Source organism: Rutidosis leptorrhynchoides, chromosome 2 (genome assembly GCF_046630445.1).
Source record: "Rutidosis leptorrhynchoides isolate AG116_Rl617_1_P2 chromosome 2, CSIRO_AGI_Rlap_v1, whole genome shotgun sequence".
In the NCBI taxonomy this organism is placed as follows: domain Eukaryota; kingdom Viridiplantae; phylum Streptophyta; class Magnoliopsida; order Asterales; family Asteraceae; genus Rutidosis; species Rutidosis leptorrhynchoides.
In genome coordinates, this window is record NC_092334.1 from 307,743,396 (window position 1) to 307,754,147 (window position 10,752).

The window sequence follows — 10,752 nt, forward strand, 5'->3', positions numbered from 1 at the left end:
GTTAACGTCGGTTATCAGGTGTTCAACATATGAATGATTTTTATCTCTATGCAGTTTGCGAAATGCCTAATATGAGATGTGTTATAAAAATGAAATCTTGTGGTCTATTATTATGATTTGATAATATATATGTTAAACCTATAACTCACCAACATTTTTGTTGACATTTTAAGCATGTTTATTCTCAGGTGATTAATAAGAGCTTCCGCTGTTGTATACTAAAATAAAGACAAGATTTGGAGTCCATGCTTGTATGATATTGTGTAAAAACTGCATTCAAGAAACTTATTTTTGATGTAATATATTCTTATTGTAAACCATTATGTAATGGTCGTGTCTAAACGGTATATTTTATATTATCATTATTTGATAATCTACGTAATGCTTTTTAAACCTTTATCGATAAAATAAAGGTTATGGTTGTTTTAAAAATAAATGCAGTCTTTGAAAAACGTCTCATATAGAGGTCAAAACCTCGCGACGAAATCAATTAATATGGAACATTTATAATCAATATGAACGGGACATTTCAAAGTTTGAAATCATGTACACTTTGTTCAAATGCATAAGGTTGTCAAGAAAATCTTTGTCACCATAGCGCATGTTCACGAGCTTAGGATAATTCTGCATAATGCAGTATACAATGTCAGACAGGTGTTTCAAATTGAACATACAAATATCTTAGAAAACAGTGTAACAGTAAGTAACCATTTCATCAATGAGCATGCAGCAGTAACCAGTAGGAGCCTGGATATGATAACTGTAAGTTACCCACTTTTGGTATATCCTAGCTGCAATTGTCCTGTTTCTATCACCCGATATTAACTGTGCTAGAGCTGTTATTTGTGCCATACTATCAAAGTAAAATATATTAGTAATATAACAATACATATGTATTAACTATGTACATATTTAATTTCTGGCTATTTTTTTAACAGACAATATGGCCAGTTGGTGCTGGTTCAAAATCGGCAATCGAGGAAAGGAAATCTGTGTAGACGATGTTCTTTGTTACATTGGGTCTACGATCTTCTTGTTGTTTTATCAACACTTTTAAACCTTCTGGGGAAGTAGCTCTTGAGAGTGCAACATATAATTGCCCGTGACCAAAGACGGGTTTTGGTAAATAAACACCTATCCTCTTGAGTGATTGACCTAGACTTTTGTATGGTCATTGCATACGAAAATATTATTGGAAACTGCAGTCTTTTTAGAACAAATGGCAACGACGGTTCTTTGTGGATGAGTTTCATTCTTAGGAAGAAGACTTTCTCACCAACACGGGTCCCCATGATTATTTCAGCCTCGACTGATTTAGTTAGCAGTTGAGTAATAATCATCCTTGTACCATTACAGAGGCCACCAGTAACATTTATATTACGTAGTAGAATGGATGGTACGCCCACTTTTAAATTTAGGACGTGTGGCGAGAGGCCTGGGTAGTTGAGCGAGTTTAAGTATTCCGTTGGATACAACATTTCTGCCGCACCACCGCCATTTGCATGTGGTGTTGCACTGTCATAACTGTTGCATGTTGTTACTGGGCCATCAACCATGTCGACAATTAACTTGTTTATAGCATCTGCGTCGTCGTTTTTGGACAAACGATTGCCTTCTGTTGGAGTTCAGCGGCAGTTGGATGTTGCAACGATTCACGGGGGTATATAAAAGAAATGAGATTTTGTATACCATTTTCATCATCGGGAATGCAATACCTATCTGGAATACATACCCAACGACTATTATGTGGGTCTTCCGAATCAGGAGTCCCTATAAAACCGCTTCCCAAACTTAATAGCCACTGTGAAAATTCCTCATTTCGCCTTTTCAGATGCCGACAAGTCTGGCCATAGCAACCTCATATTTTGTGTTAGAACAAACACTTTAAAGTCTTGCCACATATACGAAGTTGTAATGCAAGCAGCTAATATGTCAGATTTACTCCCTTTTTTCTTTAATGGTAACGTTTGTTTAAAATCACCCCCAAGAATAAAAGACTTTCCCCCAAAAGGTGCATCATTGTCTAGAATGTCTCTTAGGCTCCTGTCTATAGCTTCGAAACAACATTTGTCATTCATTGGTGCCTCATCCCAGACAATTAGATTTGTACTCTTGATCAGCTTTGCCATCTGAGTATTTTTCTTTATATTACATATTGATTCATCTGTTGGGTCCAATGACAGCTTGAACTGAGAATGCGCAGTTCTTCTCGAAGGCAGCAGTAGAGACACAACACTGGATGATGCCACGGCCAGTACAATCTTCCCTCTTGCTCTTAATGTTGTGGTAATTGACTTCCATAACAATGTTTTGCCCATACTGCCATGCCCATACACAAAAACCAATTCAGGTTGGTTAAAAATCGAAGAACTTGTTACCAGTTGATACACTTGTTTCTATTCCGAGTTCATACTACGCTCCAGTGCTAATCGTTCGACGTCAAGAGATTCGCGGTTGTAGTTTTTTTCCTCGATGATTAACCTGTTTGCTAGATCGACATGGAGGTCAGATGGTAATGTTGGAAGTGCATAATCAGAAATTCATTTCGAACATTGATTTAAAAGGACTTCAACCTCAAATAGAACATAATTATGCAGGTCCTCATCATTTACGTGCAGCGTTGGCATATTTAATGTCGCTGCTGCGCGTAGTGGTATGTCGTCAGACATCAACTTTCAATGGTTCTCCTAGAGTTCAACTGGATTACTGACCAAACAGTATACCAAAATATGAGCAAAAAGGGAGCGAAGCTATTGCAGACACAGATGCTTCCTCTAGTGCCATTGCCCATTCTTTATCATCGCCTAACAAACCAGCAGACTGAAAAGCCAACCGATATGTACTATGGACAACTTTATTAACAGTTCTGATATCTTCAAAACTTTGGCAACCCGTCTGATGGCACAGTAAAATTCTGAGAAAGAAAGCCTCTTCATATGAAGGATGTATGTAGGATATTCTCTCAATAAAAGGTTTCTTCAAGTTTGTTCATTGTTGCCAACATTTTTTTGCATTGTACCAAACAAATTCAGAAGGAAATTCCAAATAGGTGAGTTGTTTTCCAAGGGATGAAGACACGTTATAACGTAGCCACTCAGTTAGAGTAGTTTTTTTCAACGGATTGTTTGCAATGATCGAGGTGAGCTGTTGTTGCTCATGAAACTTAATTAGTTGCATGTTTTATAAATGAACAGCGAGGATCTGAACAGCTGGTTAACGATGATGAATCGGGAACTTAAAAATGCGCCAGCAAGCTTCGTGCGGGCATATAAAGTAGGCGTCTATAAAATTATGTATCTCATCAACCGGCTGAGAAGTTCCAGCTGACTTCTGGCTGCCACTGCCTGTTGGTTTTGAAATGCGAGAAGCAATGCGATCAGTACCCTTTAAGATGTATTTAAAGAGATATTTGATAAGAGTAGACGAACCGCATTACTCAACATTTATGTGCGCATGAAAAGTCATACATAACAGTCTGTTATAAGGTATAATGTAGCTGTTATCTAGCTTAACACCACTTCGTGTGGTATAGACGCCAATACTACGCCTTCGGTAGTGTGCGCAGCCATCGGCGTCAAAGAAAGTCTTATTGTTGTATTTCTTCAGAAACTTCTTTTTACAAGCAAAACCTTCCATACATGTCGCGCGAGGTTTTTCTGCGCCGCATGGCCCGTGCATCATAGTAGCTGAGGTGACTACATAACCAGCTGGATCACTTCTGGGATCAGGGAGTTCCCCACTTATGTAATCGTTTAGGCATTCAGTAATTGGGGGTGAAGCTGTAGAATGCAGCCATAACAATGTATGACAGTGCGGTAGGCCTCTTTTTTGAAATTCAATCGTATAGAGAACTGAAAAATAAAAGTAAACGATTGTTATGTTTGTGTATAATATAGATGATATAAAGTAATATTAGTCCAAAAAAAAGAAATATTAAGTCTACCTCCTCTGAAATCACCCAAAGGTTTCCGTTCTTTCAAGAAGACGATAAACTCTTTAACTTTCATGTAAAATACACGAGCAACAACATCAGCCCGATCTGAAGGTGTAAGGCGTGGGTAATGTAACACTGTACTTTTTTTTAAATCACAGCAAAAACATAATATATTGATATTTACAAACCATACGTAGTAATTAACTAAACCATAGTTATTACAGTCATCCAGTTATTACGTTAGCCAAAAAGCTTTTACACACATATGGGTATCAAAATATAAACATCAGAGTGTAGCCTGTCAAACATGTCCAAAAGTAACCACTCCCAAAACTATATCATGCAAAACTTAACCTGCAAGGGAGAAACTGTGGGGGATTAGCATAAAGCTAAGTGAATGGAATTATCCTAATAATCATAGGTATCTAGCATCAAGCTAAGCAAAATGACATAGCATCAACAAGGTAAGCTAGAATGGTAACACTAGGCTCGGCGGCTTGTACGGGCCATTAACTACTAGTTGATCGAGCTAGAGTTTACCGAAAGTTCCTGTTTCTGTCTCCCTCGCATAGTAATCCGGATGCAGGGGATGCGTCATTCAAACTATACTACACGAATAGTAACTCTTGAACCCAACTTGACATCAAGGTTGACCTTATGCTCAGCTTTATACCCAAAGTTGATTACCGACTAGACATCATAGCCGATAATACCCAAGTGCACATAATCATCACATAAGCATAAACATCGTATGCTAACTCATCAGGTATAACATGGTAGGACAATAGTAGCATAACCCGCTACTACATACATACAACAGTTAAGATAGTCCCACTCACCTGATAAACAGCAAGAACTCAGAAGTCTTATATTACTTAGCCTTCTCCGTTCTCTTATTACCTGAGAATATCATATCTCAAGTTAGCACATATTTAATCAATAATATCATCAATTCGTACTCTAAACAACATCATATAGCATAATATATCCATATATGACAAGTTTACATGGTTCCCCATCCAATTGCAACTATCCCACGCATGTAGAACGAGGCATACGCGCTATCCCATCATTTTGACGCAAATTAAAGTTTGATTCAGTGTTTCAAAACTTTATAATTAGAAAGTAAATCTCATTATGTTTCTAACGGTAGTTTATTCATCAAAAACGGAGTTACGGTTTGAAAGTTACTGCCAAAACAAGTTTTCCAAAAAGCTGCCAGACTGCAACCGCCCGGTTGCATCAAAAATGGTCCAGATACACCCCGTAACCATACAGATGCATCCTGCAACCTTAAAAGAGATGTTCATCAGTACCACGTCGCTATTTTCGTCATTTTTAACACCAAATCTCGTTTTTGCACTATTTTGACACTACAATTACTTAGGAAACATATATAACTCATATACAAACATTTTCTAACATCAATTTAACATAAACAACACATTCAATTCACTTTTTAATTCAAAACCCACTTTGACATAAAAACTAAGAAAATCACTGATTTTAACTCGAATTAGAATATGAAATCGCTTGTTAAATACCTTATGATGTTACTAAAATCACAAGGAATGATTTCCAGATTAAAAACAAGATCAAGAACAAGATTAGGGATTAGGGTTTGTGAGATTTGGGAGCGTTTGTGTATGTATGTGTTATTATTTCCAAAAATGAAAATAAAATGAGAAGCAGAGGTTTTAACTAAAAGGGGTTTCCTTCATTGGAAGGAAATCACTTCCGTGATACACACGGGTATTTACCAGTTATCTAAAATACGAAACACCATATTAAGTGGTCCAAATGAGGTCCAAATTAAATAAACAAACATGTTCTGTGACCCTTGTCACAAACTGGTCTAAACTATATAATTAAATAATTATAAACATATAATTATTAAAATGATATATAATAACACACAAGGGCAATTAGGACAATTACCACTAGGCCCAATGTGAGGTTGTTACAAATCTACCCCCCTTAAAGGAGATTTCGTCCTCGGAATCTGGTCAAGGTCAAACAAATGAGGGTAACGAGTTCTCATCAACTCTTCTGTCTCCCATGTCAGGTTTGAACCTAAGCTATGCTTCTACTCAACTAATATTATCGGTATCTGCTTATGCCGTAACTTAGTAATCTTCTTGTCTACAATTCTTACAGGCTCTTCCACTAACTTCTTATTCATATCAACTTTCAAATCTTACAGTGGTAGAATCTGACTTTCATCGTCTACCTTGCACTTACGAAGATAACACACATTGATTGTGTTGTGAATACCAGCCAACTCAGTAGGAAGATCTAATACTACTGTCTGATCATTCAACACCTGTTATATTCTAAACGGTCCAATGTACCTCGGAGCTAATTTTCCCCTTTTACCAAAACGAATGACTCCTTTCCAGGGCGATACTTTCAAGTATACCTGCTCACCTACGGTGAAAATAACTGGCCATCTGCGCGGATCGGCGTACATCTTTTGTCTATCTCTTGCAGCTTTCAATTTCTCACGTGCAATTGCTACTTTCTCGGCAGTTAACTGTACAATCTCTGGACCAGCAAACTATTTCTCTCCAGCTTCTAACCAACAAGTTGGTGTTCTACAGCGACGACCATACAAGTAGGGCGGCATGCCTATACTAGAGTGATACGAGTTGTTGTAAGCGAATTCAATCAAAGGTAGATGAGAATCCCACGATCCTCCATATTCTAATACACAATCTCTTAACATATCCTCTAACGTCTGAATAGTACATTCACTTTGACCATCTGTTTGAAGATGATACGCTATGCTGAGATTAACTCGAGTACCCAAATTTTCCTGTAAACTCTACCAAAAATCAGACACGAACCTCGAATCCCTATCTGATACAATAGATAATGGTATTCCATGTCGAACTATAATCTCATTCACATATAGTTGGGCTAACTTGCTGAGCGAAGCTATCTCACTTGTGGCCAGAAAATGCGCGCTTTTAGTCAATCTGTCAACTATAACCCAAATCATGTCATGACCTTTCTGGGTTCGGGGTAACTTTGTTACGAAATCCATCGTTATGTGATCCCACTTCCACTGAGGAATCTCAAGTTGATGTAATGACCCGTAAGGTTTCTGATGTTCAGCTTTTACTTGAGCACATATATGACACTTTTCCAAGTAATGCGCGATATCTTTCTTCATTGTTGGCCACCAATATAAAGGTTTCAGATCATGATACATCTTCGTGCTTCCAGGACAGATAGACAATCTTGATTTATGCACTTCATTCAAGATTAAATCCCACAATCCTCCGAGCAAAGGAACCCAAATTCTGTTACTAAAAGTCTTTAATCCACGAGAATCGTCAATTAAATCCATTTTTCACTTTACTAATATCTCAGATTTCAAATGTTCATCCTTGAAGGCTTCTAATTGTGCTATCTTTAATCGATCAATAAAATCTGACACAATCTCAATTCACATGAATTTTACATTGTCAGTGGATTTCTTTCGACTCAAAGCATCTGCAACTACATTTGCCTTTCCTGGATGATAACGAATTTCACAATCATAATCCTTAATTAGCTCTTGCCACCGTCTCTGACGCATGTTTAATTCTTTCTGCGAAAATATATGCTGAAGACTCTTATGGTCGGTACAAATCACACAATGAGTGCCGTAAAGATAATGTCTCCATAATTTCAACGCAAATACAACCGCAGCCAACTCTAGATCATGTGTCAGATAATTCTTCTCATGAGTTTTTAACTGTCTTGAGGCATAGGCAATAACTTTCTCTCTCTGCATTAACACACAACCCAATCTGGCTAATGACGCATCACAATACACAATGAAATCTTCTGTACCCTCAGGTAACGCTAAAATCGGAGCTTGAAACAATAACCATTTCAATGTATGAAAGGCGTTTTCTTGTTCATCGCTCCATCGAAAAGTTACATCTTTCCTGGTTAACTTGGTCAATGGACCCGCGATCTTTGAGAAATCTTTAATAAACCTTCGGTAGTAACCGGGTAAACCCAGAAAACTCTTAATCTCTGTCAGAGTCTTCGGTGAATTCCAATTCATTACCACTTCTATCTTAGACGGATCTACTTTAATACCCTCTTGGCAGATAACGTGACCCAAAAACTGCACTTCTCTTAACCAGAACTCACATTTAGAAAACTTGGCGTACAACTTTTCCCGTTTCAACAGTTCTAATACTTGTATCAAATGTGTAGCATGTTCTGATTCTGTCTTTGAATAAATCAAAATATCTTCGATAAATACTATCACGAATTTGTCGAGAAACTGTCTGCACACCCGATTCATTAAATCCATGAATATTGCTGGCGTATTTGTCAACCCGAACGGCATAACTAAAATCTCGCAGTGATCGTATCTTGTACAAAAAGCTGTCTTTGGAATATCTTCCTCGGCTACACGAACTTGGTGATAACCTGATCGTAGATCAATTTTAGAGAAGTACGATACCCCTTGTGAAATGTCCCGTTCATATTGATTATAAACGTTCCATATTAATTGATTTCGTTGCGAGGTTTTGACCTCTATATGAGACGTTTTTCAAAGACTGCATTCATTTTAAAACAAACCATAACCTTTATTTCATCAATAAAAGTTTAAAAAGCTTTACGTAGATTATCAAATAATGACAATCTAAAATATCCTGTTTACACGCGACCATTACATAATGGTTTACAATACAAATATGTTACAAACGAAATAAGTTTCTTGAATGCAGTTTTTACACAATATCATATAAGCATGGACTCCAAATCTCGTCCTTATTTAAGTATGCGACAGCGGAAGCTCTTAATAATCACCTGAGAATAAACATGCTTAAAACGTCAACAAAAATGTTGGTGAGTTATTGGTTTAACCGATATATTATCAAATCATAATAATAGACCACAAGATTTCATATTTCAATACACATCCCATACATAGAGATAAAAATCATTCATATGGTGAACACCTGGTAACCGACATTAACAAGATGCATATTTAAGAATATACCCATCATTCCGGGACACCCTTCGGATATGATATAAATTTCGAAGTACTAAAGCATCCGGTACTTTGGATGGGGTTTGTTAGGCCCAATAGATCTATCTTTAGGATTCGCGTCAATTAGGGTGTCTGTTCCCTAATTCTTAGATTACCAGACTTAATAAAAAGGGGCATATTCGATTTCAATAATTCAACCATAGAATGTAGTTTCACGTACTTGTGTCTATTTTGTAAATCATTTATAAAACCTGCATGTATTCTCATCCCAAAAATATTAGATTTTAAAAGTGGGACTATAACTCGCTTTCACAGATTTTTTTTTTACTTCGTCGGGAAGTAAGACTTGGCCACTGGTCGATTCACGAACCTATAACAAATATGTACATATATATCAAAGTATATTCAAAATATATTTACAACACTTTTAATACATTTTGATGTTTTAAGTTTATTAAGTCAGCTGTCCTCGTTAGTAACCTACAACTAGTTGTCCACAATTAGATGTACAGAAATAAATAGATATATATTATCTTGAATCAATCCACGACCCAGTGTATACATATCTCAGTATTGATCACAACTCAAACTATATATATTTTGGAATCAACCTCAACCCTGTATAGCTAACTCCAACATTCACATATAGAGTGTCTATGGTTGTTCCGAAATATATATAGATGTGTCGACATGATAGGTCGAAACATTGTATACGTGTCTATGGTATCTCAAGATTACATAATATATAATACAAGTTGATTAAGTTATGGTTGGAATAGATTTGTTACCAATTTTCACGTAGCTAAAATGAGTAGTTTTTACCAATTTTGTTTTGCTTGCCATTTCTTCGTTTCTAATCCGTTTTGAGTGATTTAAGTGGCCACGGTTTCGTATTGAACTTTAATTTATGAAACTAAACAGAAAAGGTATAGGTTTATACTCAGAAATACAAGTTACAAGTCGTTTTTGAAAGAGGTAGTCATTTTCGTCGAAAGAACGACATCTTGGTGACTGTTTTGAAAAACGTACTTTCACTTTGAGTTTAACCATGATTTTTGGATATGGTTTCATGTTCATAAGAAAAATCATTTTTCCAGAAGTATAGCTTTTAAATCAAAGTTTTTCATAGTTTTTAATTATCCAAACCAAAACAGCCCCCGATTGTAACTACGACAGCGTAAATCCGGTTTTATGGTGTTTATCGTGTTTCCGGGTTTTAAATCATTAAGTTAGCATATCATATAGATATAGATCATGTATATAGTTGATTTTAAAAGTGTAGTTAGAAGAATTAGCTTTATTTGTGAACAAGTTTAGAATTAACTAAACTATGTTCTAGTGATTACTAATTTACCACTTCGAATATGATAGCTTTTTATGTATGAATCGAATGATGTTATGAACATAATTACTACCTTAAGTTCCTTGGATAAACCTACTGGAAAATAGAAAAATGGATCTAGCGTCAACGGATCCTTGGATGGCTCGAAGTTCTTGAAGCAGAATCATGACATGAAAACAAGTTCAAATAAGATCATCACTTGAAATAAGATTGTTATAGTTATAGAAATTGAACCAAAGTTTGAATATGATTATTACCTTGTATTAGAATGATAACCTACTATAAGAAACAAAGATTTTTTGAGGTTGGATGATCACCTTACAAGATTGGAAGTGAGCTAGCAAACTTGAAATTATTCTTGATTTTATGTAACTAGAACTTGTAGAATTTATGAAGAATACTTAGAACTTGAAGTTAGAACTTGAGAGAGATCAATTAGATGAAGAAAATTGAAGAATGAAAGTGTTTGTAGGT

At 36.2% G+C, this 10,752-nt stretch overlaps 1 protein-coding gene across 1 annotated transcript; it reads right to left on the minus strand.

The window, feature by feature from the left end:
• Positions 1-510: 510 nt before the first annotated feature.
• On the minus strand, positions 511-1,556 carry LOC139888746 (uncharacterized). The gene is made up of 3 exons (XM_071871737.1): positions 1,060-1,556; positions 709-853; positions 511-624 (listed from the first exon to the last, which is right to left on the minus strand). Exons 1-3 carry the CDS (start codon positions 1,554-1,556, stop codon positions 511-513), a joined length of 756 nt encoding a protein of 251 aa, XP_071727838.1.
• Between the last annotated feature and the right edge of the window lie 9,196 nt (positions 1,557-10,752).

Bases quoted from the DNA above. Each gene is read 5' to 3' on its own strand.
- LOC139888746 (XM_071871737.1), bottom strand. From the start codon at position 1,556: ATGGTTGATGGCCCAGTAACAACATGCAACAGTTATGACAGTGCAACA. The intron at 854-1,059 runs GTTTAAAAGTGT...TTACTTTGATAG, and splicing joins AAGAGCTACTTCCCCAGAAG to TATGGCACAAATAACAGCTC. The intron at 625-708 runs GTTACTTACTGT...TGCATTATGCAG, and splicing joins GCATGCTCATTGATGAAATG to AATTATCCTAAGCTCGTGAA.